Source organism: Leptodactylus fuscus, chromosome 6 (genome assembly GCF_031893055.1).
Source record: "Leptodactylus fuscus isolate aLepFus1 chromosome 6, aLepFus1.hap2, whole genome shotgun sequence".
Classification (NCBI taxonomy): Eukaryota; Metazoa; Chordata; class Amphibia; order Anura; family Leptodactylidae; genus Leptodactylus; species Leptodactylus fuscus.
This window is the reverse complement of record NC_134270.1, coordinates 3,235,672-3,257,405: the sequence shown is the minus strand read 5'-3', so window position 1 is coordinate 3,257,405 and position 21,734 is coordinate 3,235,672. Positions and strand designations below refer to the sequence as shown.

At 46.2% G+C, this 21,734-nt stretch overlaps 1 protein-coding gene across 2 annotated transcripts in view; it reads right to left on the bottom strand.

The window, feature by feature from the left end:
- LOC142210229 (ABC-type organic anion transporter ABCA8-like) overlaps nt 1–21,154 on the bottom strand; it is a 52,799-nt gene extending 31,645 nt beyond the window's left edge. Inside the window, exons 1-18 of one of the 2 annotated variants that reach the window (XM_075279254.1) lie at nt 21,006–21,154; nt 14,506–14,610; nt 13,263–13,476; nt 12,020–12,175; nt 11,773–11,870; nt 11,096–11,322; nt 9,150–9,288; nt 8,541–8,726; nt 7,811–7,958; nt 6,244–6,409; nt 4,222–4,280; nt 3,852–3,962; nt 3,088–3,263; nt 2,705–2,824; nt 1,968–2,106; nt 1,325–1,415; nt 565–704; nt 316–435 (exon numbers count right to left, since the gene is read on the bottom strand). In XM_075279254.1, coding sequence (XP_075135355.1) covers nt 316–435; nt 565–704; nt 1,325–1,415; nt 1,968–2,106; nt 2,705–2,824; nt 3,088–3,263; nt 3,852–3,962; nt 4,222–4,280; nt 6,244–6,409; nt 7,811–7,958; nt 8,541–8,726; nt 9,150–9,288; nt 11,096–11,322; nt 11,773–11,870; nt 12,020–12,175; nt 13,263–13,476; nt 14,506–14,610 — 2,395 coding nt within the window. In that variant the 5' untranslated portion in view covers nt 21,006–21,154. The remainder of the gene's footprint in view (nt 1–315; nt 436–564; nt 705–1,324; nt 1,416–1,967; nt 2,107–2,704; nt 2,825–3,087; nt 3,264–3,851; nt 3,963–4,221; nt 4,281–6,243; nt 6,410–7,810; nt 7,959–8,540; nt 8,727–9,149; nt 9,289–11,095; nt 11,323–11,772; nt 11,871–12,019; nt 12,176–13,262; nt 13,477–14,505; nt 14,611–21,005) is intronic. The other variant, XM_075279255.1, reaches the window with a different exon arrangement.
- Between the last annotated feature and the right edge of the window lie 580 nt (nt 21,155–21,734).

The window sequence follows — 21,734 nt, the reverse complement described above, 5'->3', positions numbered from 1 at the left end:
TATATTCTTGTACATAGGAGCAGTATTATAGTAGTTATATTCTTGTACATAGGAGCAGTATTATAGTAGTTATATTCTTGTACATAGGAGCAGTATTATAGTAGTTATATTCTTGTACATAGGAGCAGTATTATAGTAGTTATATTCTTGCACATAAGGGGGCAGTATTATAGTAGTTATATTCTTGTACATAGGAGCAGTATTATAGTAGTTATATTCTTGTACATAGGAGCAGTATTATAGTAGTTATATTCTTGTACATAAGGGGGCAGTATTATAGTAGTTATATTCTTGTTACACATCTCTGCTCTTTACCTCCTTTTTCAAGTTCTGCTTCTCCTTCCAGCTTGATGAAAACATCATCCATGGTGGTCATGGAGACTCCATATGTGACAATGTCCTGTCCTACACGCTGGTCCAGATGAGCAAAAAGGTCTAAAACCCAAGTATATGAAAATGTAATATTTTATGTAAGTTTCTGTCTTCTATTACAATCCAGTGTGATCCAGGGCTGGGGACAGGACATTATTCAGGACATGTGAGATTTGTAGATCTGTCATTTACCTGAGAAGCCGTCCATGTGTTCAAATGGTAAAGTGTATGTGATGTGTTCTTCATTCTGTACAGACATCTTGGCGCTGGGTATGTGCTGCCTAATGATGGACGTCATCTGCTCGGGGTCACAAGATGGGGACACCTGCATCCTGGTCAATGCCAGGAGAATAATAAATTATTGTAAACCATTAATAGATCGATGGAGGACATATATACCATTGGTGCACTAAGGCTACAAGCATATGAGTGTGTGCACCTACATAGATGATATCTGTGTAATATCCGTGCTCTCCACAGACCCATTCATGTCATATAGAGAGCCCTGACTGGAAAACGGACAGGAACAGGACCAGTGATGAGTTTTGTCTTTGGTTTATGGCCCTCTACACTGATCCATGATGGTTAGAGGGCCATAAAAAATAAATATGAGTGCTAGCTGTTATAATCACTGCCAGCACATGGACAGAGCAGACACTCGTGTACATGGAGCCTTGGCCTCAATGTGCAGGTGTTTCCTAACATATTATATAGAAGGATCAGTGCTCCTTATTTAGTTCATACTGAGCTCCCAATAAAATACAACATTCTGGCCACCACTAGAGGGAGATCAGGAGCTAATGACTGACTTACTACAGAGTCCAATAGGAGAGGGACAAATCCGTCTACAAGGAGCTCCTCCTAGTGGTGAGTGCAGTCATTCAAAATATCCCTTCTCTATATAATTAGTACTGTAAACAGAGATGGCATAGTGTGGCGATAAATCCTCTACCTCAGATGATAGCCAATGCCCCATTTTCTCTTTAAGAACAGGGATGACCCAACACATTTCAGTCTCCCATTGGATATAACAGCTTTCCGATCTAGAAAAAAACGAACATATGGAGTAAAAAAGAGACAGATACTAATAAGTATACTTATGGCAGAAGTAATGTCTGTCTAATGTGTTCATAGATAGTTATATTTTTATATTAATAAACGCCCTATATAGCCTGGCATGCCAGAAGGCCCTGACAACCATTGTGGCTTTCCAGCCTGCTCTGACAACCTGTGGTTCTTCATTAAGCTGGGACAGGCTCTAGTAGGAGGTAAGTTGTGGTAGAAAAATTCTGTCTATGCAGCGCATTGCTGCTCATGTTATCCCTATCCAACTGCTGGAACCCCCAGCGCTCAGGACAATGGGGGACCTGGATCCGCTCTGTGGATGAAGTACTAAGGCGCTTGTGTGACTGGCGTTCTATTCACTTCTATGGGGTTTCCAGAGACGACAGTCCCATAACCGCGAATACAGCGACTGTGGATTCAGGCCCTGCCCCTCCCCCAATTATGTGACACTTTTCCCCCTTGTGGATCGGGGATAAGAATCTACAATTGGACAATCCCTTTAAAGGATATTAGAAAGAAATGTGGCTTACCAGCGAGTATATCGGCCTCGTCCATGAACTGGGTACTGAACAAGGTCACCCGATTGACTTTGTGCTTTTTCAGCAGAGCCCATATGAGGTGGCGAGAACATGGGTCCAGCCCTGCGGTGGGCTCGTCCAGGAGCAGGATCTGCAAGAAATATATATATATTTTTTCCCAGCATGCTTTGCTTGTGCATTTCCATCATGTTGTAATGCAAAACTGAGTATGTGTAAGCGGCCACAAGAAAATGGCTGCAAGCACGGCAGAGCGGACTGTGCATGCGTCCCATTTAAAACCAGAAGAAGCCATCTGAAGAACAGGTCGCAGAGAGGGAGTCCCAGAGGAAGAAGAGGCGATTTCTCTTGCAGCACTGGGAACGCCCCAAGTGCTGCAAGAACACTCATTTGCATACTGATGAAAACCAGGATATCTACGGAACGGCGGCGCGGATAAGACTTCTAAAGGTAGGAGAAGAAAAGCCTTTCTTAAGGCTATCCCTACGTGTTAGCGAGAAAAAATGCAGTTTTAATGACAGAATCCCTTTAAGTGCAGTGTCTGTGAGGGTGTATCGCCTCCTAGTGTCAGGGCTAATACCCACGATGCCGTGTCCCCCAGTGAATTAGGCGAGAAAGGGGTTTTTTAGCAATTGTAGAATCAGGACCCCCTCATATCCATTAGGTACTTGATCAATCCTTGAAAACCACCATCAATGTACATCGTAGATATTCAGCGGTCTGAGACTTACCTGAGGGTCCCCCAGGAGGGCGATGCCCAGGGTTAGTTTCCTCTTCTGTCCTCCGCTCAAATTACCAGCCTCAACGTCCTCAATGTTTTCCATCTGCAAATCTGAGATAATTCTTTGTACCTGGGGAAAAGATTTGGGGTCTTATATATAAAAGTGTCTGCATAACAATGACTTATTGCAGAGATCCCCGGCCCCCCGGTATAGGCAGGGAGGTCTGGGGGTGCAGGCGGCAGGTCATGTTATATCTGAGGGAGTAAGTGATCCTATGTGTGGTACGGAGGCATCACTAATGATGGGGGTGACATCAGGCTCCATATTTAGGGTTTGCTTCCCCAGGGTCAGGTCAGGGATTAGGTGGGGTACAGACACATTGATAACGTTACCTCTTCATTCACTTGCTTGAATGGGATTCCCTTTATTTTGGCAAATACTTTCAGATTTTCTTTGACTGTTAGAGGATCGAACTTCACATCGGACTGAGGGCAGAAGCCGAGTCTCTTCTTTACCTCTTCCGAATGCTCCGGATCTGATATGTCCCAGTTATACACAGAGACCGAGCCTGGAGGTTAGGAAATAAGGGACTGAAGGCGCAGAGTAATACAGGACGACACCATCAGACTACACAGGTTATGTCTGTAGTCTGCTACATCACAGATATACACAGTGCTGTGCAAAAGTGTTAGGCAGATGTGGAAAAAATACTGCAAAATAAGAATGCCTTGGAAAATAAAAGTGAACAAAAAATACAAAAAATCTTTGTGTGTGACCTTTGCCCTTTGGAGGTGGAGTTCTGGAAGTGATGATGTGGCCCCTGCAAAAAAAGCAAACAGTTATAGTCACCTTCCCTCACTTCTTCTGGATCTCCTTTTGGCATCTGGCACTCTTTCTGGATCCTCTTCCGGCCTCCTAGGGGATGCTACACAAGTGTAATGACGTCCGTGTGCCCCATGTGACCACTGAGGCCTGTGATTGGGAATATCCTGGAGCCGCAAGGCGACCAAGAGGGAGCACCGGACAGCGGGGATGACCAGAAGAGGTAAGGTGAGTATAACTGTTTATTATTGTAAAGTTCCCCTGGGCCTCCGCCTAATATACTCGGTGATGAACCCCCAAAGTTTTGGGTTTTGTGTCGCTCATCTCTACTCACCTCCAGTCGCTGGACACATTCCACTTAAGATATTGAGTAATGTTGTTTTCCCTGCACCGCTGTGTCCGAGCAGAGCCGTAATTTGTCCATCATATATATTTAAGTCTAGACCTGCAAGAAAGAAAATTTCTATGACCATCTGATAATCCGGGACCAATTCGACCCTTAAAGTTTTCTCTCTGCATGATTTGTGTGGAAACCAAGCAGAAACCACATGGACCCCATTACAGTCTATGGTGTCTGTGTGGCTTCCCTAGGTAACTGCTTTTTAATGCCTATAGGGTTTCCCCACACGGAGTCCCAGAATGGAAACCCGAAGGCAGAGGTGAAGCGGGCCTTAGGTTTAGTGCATATGTTTAGGTGAATTTACCTCTCAAGGCTTCCACCTTTGTATCCGCGTCGCTGTACGTCTTCCTAACCTTATTTATCCTGTAATGAAAAGAACTTATTATCAGTTTTCAAAATTTCTTAGATAAACTTCACAAAGAAACTTGAGTAACTCTGAAAATACTTTGCTTTGCGGTTTTATGCTGTTGGTTGTAATTGGAAACAGTCAGTATGTCGCAACCCAGATGGAGGGAAACGGAGGATGGGAGTGGTAGTGTTGGATGATGTGACATCTGCTAGGCCAAGCACACGCAACCATGCACCCCAGGCCCGCTCCTGGGCCAGACATCGCTGAGGGAGGTCCTGCGCTACTACCTGGATGGTGGTGGTAGTAGTTTCCGGCGGGAACCTCTCCTCTCTGAGCCGGTGGGATGGTGTTCAGAAGGGCCCTGATGGCGATGCAGACAGGACTCAGGAAGCCCGCGCTTGCAGTTGAACAGGGTGATAACTTTATTTAACAACTGGAACAGGTAGAACAACAGCTTCCAATTGGGGGTAGTAGCAGCACAATGTGCAATCACCCAGCTTTAACCCCTTCCCGACATGCGCCGTAATAGTACGGCGCATGTCGGGTCTGTAACTATGGCGACCGCCCGGGAGCCGGGCGGCCGCCATAGCCGCCAGGTGTCTAGTGCTTTAAGCAGTAGACAACCGGCTCTCATGCCTCCGATCGGTCCCCGGACCGACCGGAGGCATTAACCCCTCCGGCGCCGCGGTCAAAGGCGCTGGAGGCGCCATTTTCCCGGCGGCGCATGTAGAAGGCTCCCAGGCTTGTCTGCAAATCCTCTCTTTTGCAGGCTGGTCTATGCAGCCTGCAAAAGAAAGGATGATTTTTTGCAATGCATTGCAATGCATTAGCATTGTAATGCATTGCATTAGTGATCAGACCCCCTGGGGTTCAACACCCCTAGGGGGTCTAATAAATGCAAAAAAAAAAATAGTTAAAAAAAGTAAAAAAAAAATATAAAAAAAAATATAAAAAGTATTAAAAATTCAAATCACCCCCCCTTTCCCTAGAACACATATAAAAGTAGTTAAAAACTGTGAAACACATACATGTTAGGTATCCCCACGTCCGAAATCGCCCGCTCTACAAATCTATAAAAATATTTTTCCTGTTCGGTAAACGCCGTAGCGGGAAAAATAGTCGAAAGTGCCAAAGTGCTGTTTTTTCACTGTTTTGATTCTGATAAAAATTTGAATAAAAAGTGATCAAAGCAATAACATTTCCCGAAAATGGTAGAACTAAAAAGTACACCCGACCCCTCAAAAAAAGACACCCTATGCATCCCCGTACACTTACGTATAAAAAAGTTACGGCCGTCGGAATACTGCGACTTTTAGAAAAAAAAATTTTTAACACAGTTTTGGAATTTTTTTTAGGGGTCAAAATGTAAATAAAACCATAGAAATTTGGTATCCCTGGAACCGTAACGAAACACAGAATACAGGGGACATGTCATTTTGGCTGCACAGTGAACGCCGTAAAACCAAAGCCCGTAAGAAAGTCGCAGAAATGCATTTTTTCTTCAAATCCACCCCATTCTGAATTTTTTTCCTGCTTCCCAGTACATTATATAGAATAATTAATGGTGGCATCATGAAGAAAAATTTGTCCCCCAAAAATTATGGCTCTGGGAGCGGAAAAATAAAAAAGTTATGGGGTTTAGAAGGAGGGGAGTCAAAAACGAAACACGAAAATCAAAAAATGCCATTGGCGGGAAGGGGTTAAGAGAAGATAACCTGACCACAATAAGGACATCACTGTTGGGTTTCTGACAAGTCCCTAAACATAGAAAACTCCTGCATTCGTGGTTGTATCTATTGGCAACTGATGTTGAAGACAACAGATGATTAGAGATAATTTTATAAATTCTTTATAATTTTTAATTATTTATATTTGCAAAAATGTTTAACTTAATTGTCTACAGACGTATATGTGGTTATGTTCTTGGGAAAACCCCTTTAAGACCATGTTGCCTCGTCTATGTGGTGCAGGCTTTACCTTACAGCTTCTTTCCCCAGTAATTCTGCAGAGACTTTCTCTACATAATCTCCGGCCGGCGTCTCGCTGCGTCCGTCCTCCTCGGTCCTTAGAGGGACATGACTCCTTTTAGACCAGAATGAAGATTTCATAAAGAAGAGCGGCTCGGACTTCTTACCATGTTTATCTAATGTGGAGAATCTCATTGTCAGTAAATATCAGACATGTGCAAGTAAAGCTACGAGCAGACGTCACCAACATACTGGGAATCAAGGTAGCGCAGAGCATGAGCAGGCGGCAGACATTTACTATAGAATATACTGCATGCATCACTAAATCATAGTTGACAACCTTAGATGATGACCCCTATGGCCTCTGAACCATAAATAGTACTATATATATATATATATATATATATATATATATATATAGATATACTAGCATCTGCCTGTGACTTTATTTGCGGGTTGGTGTTGGCGCTGAGCCGCTTATATTTAGCCAATTGCTGTTGTGGATGATCCGTCTGCTCCCGCGTCTCAGCTCTGCTACATCACTGCATATACGCAGCATACTCAGTTGTATGTACATCTCTGCATATAGAGAGCGTACTCAGCTGTGCTACAGCACCGCCTAAGATCTGCTACATCTGGCCATTTGGATTAGAGGGGTGTTCTTATGTCAGTGTCTGAGCAGCTTCTGTGTTGGAAATGGCTGAATGGATGTTGCAGAAATTTGCCACAGTTCGATCAGCCTGCTCCCGCGTCTCGGCTCTGCTACATCGCTGCATATGCATAGGATACCCACCTGTATGTACATGTTTGCATATGCAGAGCCTATAGGGGTGTGCTACAGTGCTGCCTAAACTCTGCTACATCGGGCAATTGTGATTACAGGGGTTTGGTTATGTGACTGTCTGAGCAGCTTCTGTGTTACAAAGGGCTGAACGGATGTTGCTGAAATGTGCTAAAGTTCTCCCCCCCCCCACATCAGAGGCAGAACAACACATTCCCCGTCGTACTGACTGAAACTCTACACCCGATATACTCCTCTTGCCCACACACAGCCTGCATGTTCTGTAGTCTCCTGATCTTCTATGAGACTTCATTTTCTTCAGCTTTCACACTGTCCATCTTCATCCTATATAGCTCCGCCCACTGCCGAGCATGATCCTAGCTGAGAATGGCTCAAGGACCTGTGATGATATCATCACAGGTCCTTTAGTGTAGTGCGAACCTAAATTCCCTCACTGCGGTCGTATAGTGACGTCATTTACCGGGATAAAAAGTAGCCTATGTTTTAATTGGGGTTCCTATCTATGTATGTAGCAAATTTCATGCAAATCCGTTCAGTCGTTTTTGCGTGATTGAGGAACAAACATCCAAACTCACAAACATCCTATAGTAGTATAGTATATAGTATATAGTATATATATATATATATATAGAGAGAGAGAGAGAGAGAGAGAGAGAGAGAGAGAGAGAGAGAGAGAGAGAGAGAGAGAGAGAGAGCGAGAGAGAGCAAATGGATCTTTCTAGATAACCTGACAGACGCCGCCTCACGCTCTGCTTTGGATATAAACCTTCTTTACCTGCCAAAATCTTCTCCAAATAAAGCGTCAGCATCATGTAGAAAATGGCATCCACGACAAGCATGATGCAGCTGACCAATACATGAGAGGAATCGTTCATCAAGGCGGAGAAGTGGACTCCCTGAAAGTCGTACTCCATGTATATACTCTGCAATGAAGGTATATGGTCAGATTCCATATATATAGCATACAGTATACACACATGAACACTACAATCCCACATCCTAAATATCAATGAGTTAAATCTTCCAGTTGCAAATCTTTACTCATTATATGGTGTAATCTGCCTTTAGAACATGAATATGATCAATATAAATGTAAATGATTCTCCCCTGGAGGTCGGGGGTTTGGAATGGTCCTCAAAATCAAAGTGGAAAATCAAATTCCAGGCAGATCCTTGAAAGGAGATGAGGCTGAGTAGTGTGTGTGGCCTGCACGTGCCTGTATGACCTCCCTACATCGCCTGGGCATGCTCTGATGAGTCGGTCGATGTTCTCCTGCCACATGAGGTCTGGCCTTGTCCTGCATCAGAATGAGCCCAGGGCCCACTGCACTTGTATATGGTCTCAAAAGGGTCTGAGGATCTCAGTACCGATACCTAATGGCAGTCAGGCTACCTGAATGGAGCGGCGGTGGCTGACCACGCACCTTGACACTCCATACAAAGTCTATGGCATTGACCGCACAGATTACACTGACTGATAGACAGCTGAGCGTCCGGGTCATTTACCTGTGAAATCCCAACCGAGAAGGCAAAAGCAGGGAAGACGCTCAGGATCACCTCAAAAAATTTGGGCAGATCTTTCATGAGCAGAAGGAGGCTGAGGACAGATTGGAAGACGGTAATGAAGAAGCCTGCGATGGCGGTAATACGCGGTCTCCTGAGAAGAGCGATCAGCATGAAGGTGAAACACATCTGCGGAAAAGGAATAACCCTGTCAGTGATAAGTGGAGATTTGTGATACAAAGCAGAACATTCCTCTGTACAACTATAGAATTGTAAGATTATTGCTGCCTGCACCCACCAGTAGGGGGAGCCGATTAAAGGGGATCTCTGAGAGGGACTGGAATTGATCTGATTTTATTATCATGGAATGTAAATCCATTTATAGCCAGCTCCCCCTAGTGGTGGCTGAAGGCAGTCAGAATTTTACCATCTAGCTCTTTACAGGGGATTTGGAGCTCTGTATCAGCAAGCGCAGTGCCAACCCCTATAAAGATATATTAGAAAATAATGATCTATGGGATTTTGGACCTAGATTGAACGTGACACAAAGGTGGGGGGATACAGGCTGTATACATTAACCCCTAAATATTATCTTATATATATGATACCTACCGATGATATACCATAGAGGAAAAACAGCAGCAAGATTAATCCATAGGAGCTCCGCAAAAATACGTAATCTCTTGTAACCAGAGTCATCAGGTTTGCCATTATTAGCACATAGATGGCGTACTGCAGAGCCCAGGATAACCTAGGAACAGACATGTCAAGGGTTAACGCTTCTATAGTGTATGGTAAACATAGTCTATAGGGGATAATATAGTTAAAGGGATCCTATCATTCAAACACATTTTTTTCTCATTAACACCTCGGAATAGCCTTAAGAAAGGCTATTCATCTCCTACCTTTCCTTGTCTTCTCCACGCCGCTGTTCGCTTGAAATCCTGTTTTTTGTCGGTATGCAAATGAGTTCTTGCAGCACTGGGGGCGGGCCTCAGCACTCAAACAGCACCAGGGGCATCCCCAATGCTGCGAGAGAGAACTCTCTCCAGCGCCACCTCCATCTTTTTCAGCAACGTCTTCTTCATGCGTCTTTTTCCGGTGCAGACTTCAGATTTCTAGGCCTCGGGCCTAGGACAAAGCCTACTGCGCATGCCCGCCGTCCACAAGAAAATGGCCACTTACAATACTGTGTAAGCGGCCATTTTCTTGTGGCGATCTCCACTGACGAAGCAGGGTGTGAAATGCAGGTGGAGGTTGCAGTGGTCAGCATGTTCTATTAGATACTATTTTGTACTTAGCTACGCTATTTGGACAGATCTTGATTCCCTTTATATATACATGCTACAGCTTTGTATACTCTGATGTCATTATTATTTGACTGGTATTTACCTTTTATTACATTTAACTCTTGTCGTGCTGGATATTTTCATATATATGAGTGATTACTTTTGTCACTCACATTACATGTGTTATAAATGGGTGTATATATCTGTCTAGGTACTGTGTACAATTGATTAATAGCACTGCTATATACCTTTGACTATACTTTACATGTGACCCATTCGTATGTCGATGCGATTTTCTTTTAATTGTTTTTAATTATTTTGTTTTCCCTTTTTTTTCGATATTTGTAATATTAATAAAAGTATTTTTTGGATTATTTATTATTATTTTGTCTTTGTTTATGTCATTATATTGACACAGATACCATATAGGTTCACATGCCAGGCTGCACTAGATATCATCATCATACTGAACACTCTCGTGTTGAGGGATGTTAGGGTTAATAAATGATTTAGAACGTTTATTTATTTAATTTTTTTATTCTATTTTTTTAAAGCTTTTTTTTTTTTTCTCCACTATTTTATAACCCCCTGCCTAGGGGACTTGAACCTGCAATCATTCGATTGCAAGTCCCATAGACGGCAATACAAGTGTATGGCCGTCTATGGGAGATTCTGCACATTACTTTTTTTTTGATTCTATACATTACTATTGCGTTTGGTCATAGACCAGCCTCAATAGTGATATTGCTATGACAGGCCTGGGAGCCTTCATTAGGCTCCCAGCTGTCACCAGAACAGGTCAGCTCCTGCAACTTCGCTGGCCTGCAACTCTAAAGGTATGGGGCTGGTAGGGACCCAGGGCTAAGGGGGGAGGTCAATGATGCCTGCGATCAGAGTTACAGCGGAAACCCGGTTGCCATTATACTTACAGACCCGGCATCCACTGTAATAGAACGGTGGATTCCGGGGAGGGTTTTGGTGCCGAGGCCCGCAGCATCGCCACGCTCCTGCCACTGAAAGAAACCAGCAGCGGCAGGAGCTTGGCGATGCTGCAATTCCGTCTCCCTTATAGTCGCAGCTGACTTATAGTCGCAACTCACCTATCAGCAGCAGCACCACCCAAAGTCAGCATCGGGTCTCCCTTGCTCTAGCACTTGACTCGAGTATAAGCCGAGGGGGGCTGAAAAACTCGGCTTATACTTGAGCATATATGGTAGGTCTTTTCTGGTGACACATTCCCTTTAAGGACCATAATGCTGGAGAACTCACCAGAAAGCCAGGTCTCTCATCCTCATCATCTTCATGATCTCTCTCATCTCCCGCCGCTCTCTTGCGACGTACACAGAAATGAGATACATCACAGACACGAAGCTGATGTTTATGCAGAGCAGGAATGAGCCGATGTTCATATTGTACCTCCATGTACGGCCTGGGGACTGCATCTTTGTTACCTTGATGGATGCCATGTTGTTCCATACAGAACGGTTGGTGGTCATCTGTAGATATATAAGGTATCAATCCTGGCTACTGTATATTGTATGGGTGCAGAAGTCATGTTAGGCTATATAGCGGCCACTACAGGTGACAAATAGTATTACATGGAGGCCATTGCAGTGAATTGCCTTCTGTGTAATATATAAGTATATGACCCTTACAGCACTAATGACCCTTGTTTTTTTCCTGGAGAAATTCTCCTTAGTATTTGGATTAAAATAATGCAGGTCTCTCATGGCCTTAAGAGTGGCTCAATGTGTAAAATAAATAAATAAAATCTGACCAATGGTAGCACACACTACACCTGTAGCCCCGCCCCCGAGGAATGACAGCTAACCATCTCCTATAAAAATAACCATAATGAAAAACCACAAATCTATGAAGGGAAAGCAGCCCAGTCATGTGATCAGTAATGTACATATCCAGCCCCGCTGTGTCTTCCCTCCACTCACTTCAATGATGGCGGAGTCTATACTCGCTTGCAGTGACAGGAATCCACTTTTCCAGTATTGTAAGGGAATGCAAGAATTTGACTTCTCTTCACAATATCCTGCAAGGAAAAAAACATAAAGGTCCGTCGTTGAAAGACACAGAATTACCATTTGTTAAGAGACAAACTGAGCCCTGCTACATCGGGCTGTATAAGAGGCTTCCATGACTTGTATAAGCAGCTGACGGGGTACGGACTAGATCTCTTACCCATGTGTGAGAGGTATTCATTAGGAAGGGGTATATCGGCCATATTGTATCTGATGTCATAGCGGAACGAGTCTTTAAACACCACGCCCACTGACAGGTTGCTGGACATGGCCGCCTGCAATTGGTTTTCATCCTCAAATTCCTTTAAATTTTCTGCTGTAAAGCAAAAAACACAACAGCTGTAAAGTGAGAGCAGAACTTAACCGGACCCTGAGAGAGCTGCTTCCTCCCTGACACCGATCTGTCCGGAGGAGGAGAAGATGACGAGGACTGTGTGAGAACCGGAGCCCTCAGCCCCCTGTACCCCGTCCTCATATAGTGGAGGCTAGAACTAAGTAGTTATAATGCGGTGCGACATGTGACATGGATATTTTAGGTGGTGCTGTCTTGGCTTTGGGAAGTGTTAGCTGTAGAGTCTGGCGGGCTCCATTTGAGTATTTTTGGGTGCTACATGGTCCCAAGGATAGAAAGAGGGCAGCATGCGGTGCGCATATTTAGCTCCACCGATTTGTATGTTGACTCTGCCGACTCTGATCCATTTTTCTATGTGCCCCACACAGTATAATGCCCCAACAATCACTCATTACTTTCCCCCACATTATAATGTTCCTTATGAAGTCCCTCTCCTGGTGCCCCAGTTAAACTGGGGCATCTGGAGGGTGACATTAAAACGTTGGGATAGTTGGATGGGGATATTAAATTGGGGCAACTATAGGCGGACTTGTCCCCTCCATCTGCCCCAGTTTAGTGTCCCCCCTCCATTTTCTTACCTCTCCTTGCTCTCCTGCTACCCTGTTTCAGGTCTCCCTCTCCAGAGTGTTCAAGGAGTTGCAGCAGCGTCATCACATCACATCTACAACTCCCAGGGCCGATGCATACAGGAGCACAGTGGTGAAGCACAAGCGGTCCGAACCTTCCCCAGGTCACCGAGTATGTTCCTAACCGCCTCATCCACTGAGAGGATTTTACATTGTGTATTCCCCGTGTGTTACCTAACCACTGAGCTAAGAATAAAATGCACTGGTCCCAACCCCCGGGTTTATGAATATCCCATAGCCCCATTCTGCATAACAGAGACTGGGCAACCTGGGTCAAATGACGGAAAGCCATAAATAAGAAATCCCGTCCACCCCCTATAACTAAGCTCCCCCTAGTGGCAGGTGCAAGAAGAGAGAATTCTGTGCTGGTTGCATCAATGGCTTTGTGCAGGGTGTCCAAGGCTCTGTGCTCTTTGCTCACCTACCTGCTATCAGGCTGCTCTCAGCCGCTTTCTTCATGATCTCTCTAGCAGCCGGAGGACTAGTCACATATCCGATTATAAATTTGGACCCGTCAAAGCTGTTCAAAGACCCGAGCTCTTCTGCAGGGGAGACTACTATACGTTTCAATAAATTACGCTCCCCGGAAAGGACTAAGATGAACATCAAGAAGACAAAGGCCAAGTTCTGTATCCATTCCTGAAAAACACAAAGCACTAGAAATAAATAGCAACCCTGTGTCAGACCATCATACTTTGCCTTCCCTACAGCTCTATGACTCTGCACTACTCCATAGACTACAGCAGAGTCAGTCATGGGACCAACGTGTATGAAATAAGCTGCTCTAATCAGGGAGCTGTCACCCCAAAACTGATGTACAATGCTACCTGTAGGGGGCACATACTTATTGGATTTGTTACTTTGTGACCAATTATATTTCAATGCAATCCATATACTCTAGAGGAGTCATAATGTGAACTTTTATTCTTGCAGAGGATGATGGGAGTTATAGTCCCTTGACATCACATGAGACATCTGCAGCTGCACAGAAAGAAAACTCATTGAATACTGATATTTATATATCTACAGTGAAAGACCCCACATAGCGCTAGAGCCGTCCAGCAGAGTATATGGGATGACAACACGCCCGCTCACTGCTACACTGTGTTCCTTGGCAATGTCTGAGGCCTGGAATAGACAGTCATAAATCCTAAACCTACAGGGATCAGAGAGATCCAGATACAGGACAGGCATCCAATAGTCAACTAGAAGGGATCAAGATTACTCTGAGGAATGAGCAACGGTCCAAGATTTGCCGGGAGTTTGTGGAGGAGGCAAAAGGTCAAGAGCTTGAGCCCCAGAGGAAACAAGAGCTGGATTTGACCATGTTTTAGTGCAAAATCAGACAGCCATGTGTGGTCTGGGTAATATGGTCCATGTGACGGCCTCTGGGATCCGCCTGTGGACTGAGGATGACGCTTGAGCTTGAGGGAAAAAAAAATAAAAAATTTGACTCCTTGTATTAGGCAGAATTTGGAGTTGCGTTTGAGGCAGAATCCGCCTTAAATTCAGCACCAAATTCTGCTGTGTGAACATTCCCTTAGACATACCAATATTTGGTGGATCAAGCTCTGATCCGTGACCTCTCTGTGTCCATCAGACGCCGTAACAATGTTGCAAACCACTATAAATATTCATATCCATTGAGCAGATCCCTTACGCCCCTACCCATATCGTGGACCACTTCCGCCTCCACTTGAGGATCAGATTCTTCAGCAGCAGCGCCAGGGTCTGCTGAACTAGACCGGTGTCTGTCACCTTCCTCTCCGGCATCTGGAAAACAGAAGGATTGCGGTAAAACGCGTCAGCTCACTACTATTCTCCCTCATATGACACGAAGCTTACAGCATTATATACAGAGGGGTCCAGAGATATTCGGGCACAGAGCACATTTTTCTCGTTTGCTTCTGCACATTAACACAACGAATTCTAAGCACAACAATTCTGATGCCGCTGAAGTTCAGACTTTCAGATTTAATTCAGTGGGATGAACAAAATAATTGCACAAAAATGTGAGGAACTAAAGTCTATAGAGAAACCCAATCCCGTCATGTCAGGGGCCCAGAGGTAATTGGACAAATTAAAGAATTGTAACTAAGATGTGACTCTCTAATCCTTGGCTGTTCCCCTTTGTTGGCAGTGACTGGCTGAAGTCTTGTACTCATGGACATCTCCAGACCTCGCTGTGTCTCCTTGTTCTTTTTGCTCGGCCATTACTTCAGAGGTTTCAGTCGCTCTTTGTTTGTGGCCTTTCTGTCTGAAGTTTAGTCTGTAACAAGTGAAATGCTGAGTGGGGCTGAGATCAGGCGACTGACTTTGCCATTCTAGAATCTTCCACTTCTTTGCTATATAAACTCCTTGGTTGCTTTGGCTTTATGGTTTGGCTCATTGTCCATCTGTATTAGGTATTAGTTTGGTTGGATATGAGCGCACAGAATGTCTCTGAATACCGCAGAATTCATCTGGCAGCTTCTGTCCCGTGTCACATCATCCATAACCACTAGTGACCCAGGGGCACTGGCAGCCATGTATACCCAACCCATCACACTGCCACCTCTGCCATGTCTTACACATGACCCAGGGCCACTGGCAGCCATATATACCCAACCCATCACATTGCCACCCCCGTCATGTCTTACACATGACCCAGGGGCACTGGCAGCCATGTATACCCAACCCATCACACTGCCACCTCTGCCATGTCTTACACATGACCCAGGGCCACTGGCAACCATGTATACCCAACCCATCACATTGCCACCCCCGTCGTGTCTTACACATGACCCAGGGCCACTGGCAACCATGTATACCCAAGCCATCACACTGCCACCTCCGACGTGTCTTACACATGACCCAGGGGCACTGGCAGCCATGTATACCCAACCCATCACACTGCCACCTCCGACGTGTCTTACACATGACCCAGGGCCACTGGCAACCATGTATACCCAAGCCATCACACTGCCACCTCCGACGTGTCTTACACATGACCCAGGGCCACTGGCAACCATGTATACCCCAGTCATCACACTGCCACCTCCGACGTGTCTTACACATGACCCAGGGCCACTGGCAACCATGTATACCCCAGTCATCACACTGCCACCTCCGACGTGTCTTACACATGACCCAGGGCCACTGGCAACCATGTATACCCCAGTCATCACACTGCCACCTCCACCATGTCATACACATGACCCAGGGCCACTGGCAGCCATGTATACCCAACCCATCACACTGCCACCTCCGACGTGTCTTACACATGACCCAGGGCCACAGGCAACCATGTATACCCTACCCATCACACTGCCGCTTCCACCGTGTGTTACACATGTCCCAGGGCCACTTGCTGCCATGTTTGCCCCAGTCATCACACTACCACCCCCGCCGTGTCTTACACATGACCCAGAGCCACTGGCAGCCATGTCTGACCAACCCATCACACTGCCGCCTCCACCATGTCTTACACATGACCCAAGGCCACCGACAGCCATGTCTGACCAACCCATCACACTGCCGCCTCCGCCATGTCTTACACATGACCCAGGGCCACTGACAGCCATGTATACCCAACCCATCACACTTCCACCGTGTCTTACACACAACCCAGGGCCACTGGCAACCATGTATACCCAAGCCATCACACTGCCACCTCCGACGTGTCTTACACATGATGTGCTAAGCTTTGGATCATGAGCTGTACCGAGCCTTCACCATACTTTTTTCTGTATAACACAGTCAAGTCCAATAACAAAACAACATGTGGGAAACCGCTACAAACCATATATTAAAGAAGAAAACCCCCCACAAAAAAACCCTAAGAAAATATAAATTTATTGCTTTTTGCCTTATATTTTTTGTGTTTATATATGTTTTATTACATATCAATAAATTTATATTTTCTTAGTTTTTTGTGCTTTTTTTTCTTTATTATATGCTATACTTTTTTCATCCCATCATTATGCTAGAGGTTGCTCTTGGTTTCATCTGTCCAAAGAATGTTCTTCCAGATCTGTGCTGGCTTTTTTAGCCTTGCTATTTTTGAGGCTTATGAGTGGCTCGCACCGCGCAGTGACCCCTCTTTACTTACTTCCATAGATTTGGGTACTGATATGTTGTCTACATCCCCGGGAGGGCCGCTCACTTGGTTGGCTGTGCAGGGGTTTCTGTTATTCTGTGATCATCCACCACTGTTGTCTCCATGGCCAGGTCCGGGTCAGCAGTGGCGTAACTAGGAATGGCGGGGCCCTGTGGCCAACTTTTGACATGGCCCCCCTCCCTCCCGACACTGAAGATCTCGACCAACTGACCCCTACCACCGCCACCCCCCCCATGTGTGCATTTCTGCACACACTATAATACCCCATAGTGGCCCCAGTACACAGTATTATCCCCCATAGTGACCCCTGCACACAGTATTATGTCCCATACTGGCCCCAGTACACAGTATTATGTCCCATAGTGGCCCCAGTACACAGTATTATATCCCCATAGTGGCCCCTGCACACAGTATTATGTCCCATACTGGCCCCTGCACACAGTATCATACCTCCCAACCGTCCCGGTTGGAGAGAGGTATGTCCCGATTTCAACTTCCAGAGGACGCAGATCTGAGTTGAACACATATGCGGCTGAAGCAAGGAGCTGACACAGGTCAGCTCCTCGCTTCAGCCGCATGTGTGTCAGCGAGAGAGACACGCAGCGGTGAAGCGAGGAGCTGACCTGTGTCAGCTCCTTTCTTCAGCTGCATGTGTGTCAGCGAGAGAGGCGCGCAGAGAGCTGCGAGGGAGCGGAGGAGAAGGTAAGTTTAATGTGGAGGTGAAACGTGAAACTGGGGGCAGATGAAGGAGAGGACGGCATGACACTGGGGGCAGAGATGTGGGGACATGAATCTGGGGGCAGAGATGGGGGACATGAATCTGGGGGCAGAGATGTGGGGGACATGAATCTGGGGGCAGAGATGGGGGACATGAATCTGGGGGCAGAGATGGAGGGGGGACATGAATCTGGGGGGACATGAATCTGGGGCAGAGATGGAGGGGGGACATGAATCTGGGGGCAGAGATGGGGGACATGAATCTGGGGGCAGAGATGGGGGACATGAATCTTGGGGCAGAGATGGAGGGGACATGAATCTGGGGGGACATGAATCTGGGGCAGAGATGGAGGGGGGACATGAATCTGGGGGCAGAGATGGGGGACATGAATCTGGGGGCAGAGATGGGGGACATGAATCTGGGGGCAGAGATGGGGGACATGAATCTTGGGGCAGAGATGGAGGGACATGAATCTGGGGGCAGAGATGGGGGACATGAATCTGGGGGCAGAGATGGGGGACATGAATCTGGGGGCAGAGATGGGGGACATGAATCTGGGGGCAGAGATGGGGGACATGAATCTTGGGGCAGAGATGGGGGGACATGAATCTGAGGGCAGAGATGGGGGGACATGAATCTGGGGGCAGAGATGGAGGGGACATGAATCTGGGGGCAGAGATGGAGGGACATGAATCTTGGGGCAGAGATGGAGGGACATGAATCTGGGGGCAGAGATGGGGGACATGAATCTGGGGGAAGAGATGGGGGACATGAATCTGGGGGCAGAGATGGGGGACATGAATCTTGGGGCAGAGATGGGGGGACATGAATCTGAGGGCAGAGATGGGGGGACATGAATCTGAGGGCAGAGATGGAGGGACATGAATCTGGGGGCAAAGATGGAGGGGACATGAATCTGGGGGCAGAGATGGGAGGACATGAATCTGGGGACAGAGATGGAGGGACATGAATCTGGGGGCAAAGATGGAGGGGACATGAATCTGGGGGCAGAGATGGAGGAGGGACATGAATCTGGGGGGACATGAATCTGGGGACAGAGATGGAGGGACATGAAGCTGGGGGCAGAGATGGGGGACATGAATCTGGGGGCAGAGATGGAGGAGGGACATGAATCTGGGGGGACATGAATCTGGGGGCAGAGATGGAGGGACATGAATCTGGGGGCAGAGATGGAGGGGACATGAATCTGGGGGCAGAGATGGAGGGGACATGAATCTGGGGGCAGAGATGGAGGGGACATGAATCTGGGGGCAGAGATGGAAGGGGGACATGAAACTGGGGGAAGATGAAGGGTGTATATGAAACTGGGCGAGAGATAGAGGGGGGACATATAATTTACGGGTGACTGTAGGAGGATTATACTGTGTGCAGGCACATGAAAAATTAACGAATGGGCGGAGTCAACACAAAAGTGGGCGGGGCTAAATTTGCCATGGCACGCTACGCGCGCCGCACATTTTGTTCCTCTTTCAGTTCTTCAAAAGTTGGGAGGTATGCAGTATTATGTTCCATACTGGCCCCAGTACACAGTATTCTGTCCCATAGTGGACACACATGAACAATTATCTTTTCAGACCCCAGAGTATAATAATCGGACATAACAAACTACTGTTACCTATCTCCTGACTTCCCTGCATTCTCCGTCGCTGTCAGCCATCTTCTGGGACGTCATGTGACCGCAGCCCTGCGTCGCGGGTCATACGACGTCACGCAAGTAGGCCGAAGCCTGCCCGGAGCCTGGAGAGGTAGGTAACACAGTTTTTTACATTATTTTACCTCTCCCGGGCCTCCAATTGTTATACTCTGGGTCCAAAAAGATCCCCCGAGTATAATTGTGCTTGTGGGGCCCGCACCGTCACTTACCGATCCCGGCCCCTGCCAGGCTCAGTAAGTATATAGGGCCCGTTACCGGCTATTAAAAAAAATTAAAAAACGCAGCGGTAGAGGCTGTCGCCGGGCACCCTAATGTCCCGGGCGCTATGGCAGCCGCTACCACAGGAGGTATGCCACTGCTTCCACGGTAGTTACGTCACTGCGGGTCAGGTCCCAGGAGCTCACCAGGGCTTTCTTGATTTCTTTCTTTCTCAGGATGAACCAAACTGTAGATTTTGCCCCTCCTAATATTGTGGTAATTTCTCGGATGAGTTTTTCTGTTTCCGCAGCTTGTTTCACCTGCAGGGAGATCTCCTTTGACCACATATTTTCTTTACAATAAAATCTTCCAAATACAGCACCACAAGCACCGCAAGCACCACACTTCACATCCACTTCAGCCCTTGTTTCTGCTTCATTGAGAATAACATAAGGAAGGAATTGCCCAAACCTGCCCAGGAAACAGCCACAGAGTCAATGGTACAATTACATATGGGCCCTTTAAAACTAGGGGGACGATGTAGGGAGTTGAAAATCCTAAAACTCTGGACTTTATGTCTATTATATAACTACAACTTGAATATGTTTCAGTAAATAGGTAAAAAAAAAACAACCCAAATTTGTCTTGGTGTCCAAATATATATGGACCTAACTGTATATTATTTCCAGAGATATGATTGGTTGAAAACACAGTCGGGGTTAGGATATTTGTGCCAATATTTTGCACATTGAGCCTACATTTACAAGACTACGGATGAATACCGCCATAATAAATATCCTTCTCCACGGCCCCTGTGCCCGGCTCGCTCATACATTGCAGGGTATGGAGGGATCCATGACTGCAGAAAGTAACAGAGCACAATCTGTATTTTGTAAGTCTGTGACAACGGACAAGTCAACCTTTGTGTCATGTAAATATCTCCCATTAATAGCCAGTGGCCGTGTGAAGTCTGACCCATTTGACATGTCGCAGATATTCTCTATACAATTCCATGACAGCAAATCTGCTGTGTATAGAGAGTATATAGAGTATACAGAAAGCATATAGAGAGTATACCGAATATTATCTGCATGTGAGGAGAGAGGAAAAACATTCACGTATGAGTTACTATGTATGTCAATCCTCGCTACAGAGAATCCGTATCACAATTCTCTTGCTGATTTTGGTGCAGATTCAGAATCCCTGATATATTTCCTGGTTACATGTAGACTTACCCTGAAAGTGATAACATCAGTGCTAAAAAACCTGCAGTGGGGCAGAATACTGTGGATCTGGAAATCAGCAATATTCTCACTTTGTCACAGTGAAAGTGTCCACAGCCTATGGATGAAGTGTGTAATATCTCTCCCACTTGCCCAATACTGTACAATACTGTAATCTGCTGTGACCTTTACCTGTGCGAATCTGCGGATACTGTATCCGTCACATCGGAATTGACCCTTAAAGTGGCAACTTACCCTGAATTCTTTGCTCGGCCGCAGGGTAAACACTGAGAAGGGCTCAGATGTTGAGGCTTCTGATGGGAGAAAGTTTCTTGTCTCTCCACTTCATGTCGTCTTCTGCTGATCTGAAGTTTAGGACTCGGAGGGAGGGGTAGAGATCTTACCGTCTGTTTCCTCCACTAGAAAGTCTATTCTGTATCCTAATAATGCTGGAGAGTCATCACGTGATACGTCTTGGAATCGTTCCATTGGTACAAATACAGCTGTGCTGATACACTGTAACAAAAAGAAGAAAGCGAGTGACAAAAGCTTCATGTAACAAGAAGGTTCTGTGTAGGATGGAGACTCCTCTGCTGGCAGGAGAAAGACTTGGCGTGAGCTGGGACACATATGTAGTGCAGAGGAAATCGTCTTACACCCCAGTGAGATCGGAGCACCCCTTAAAGGGATTCTATCAGTAAAATCACATTTATTCTTGATCACACGTAGGAATAGCCTTAAGAAAGACTATTCTTCTCCTACCTTTAGATGTCTTCTCCACACCGCCATTCGGTAGAAATCCCGGTTTTCGTCTGTATGCAAATGAATTCTCTCACAGCACTGGGGGCGGTCCTCAGCGCTCAAGCAGCACTGGTGGTGTCCCCAATGCTGCGAGAGAACTCTCCAGCGCCACCTCCATCTTCTTCAGGAACGGCCTCTCTGCGCGTCTTCTTCCGGAGCTAACTGCTAGGCCTTGGGCAGAGC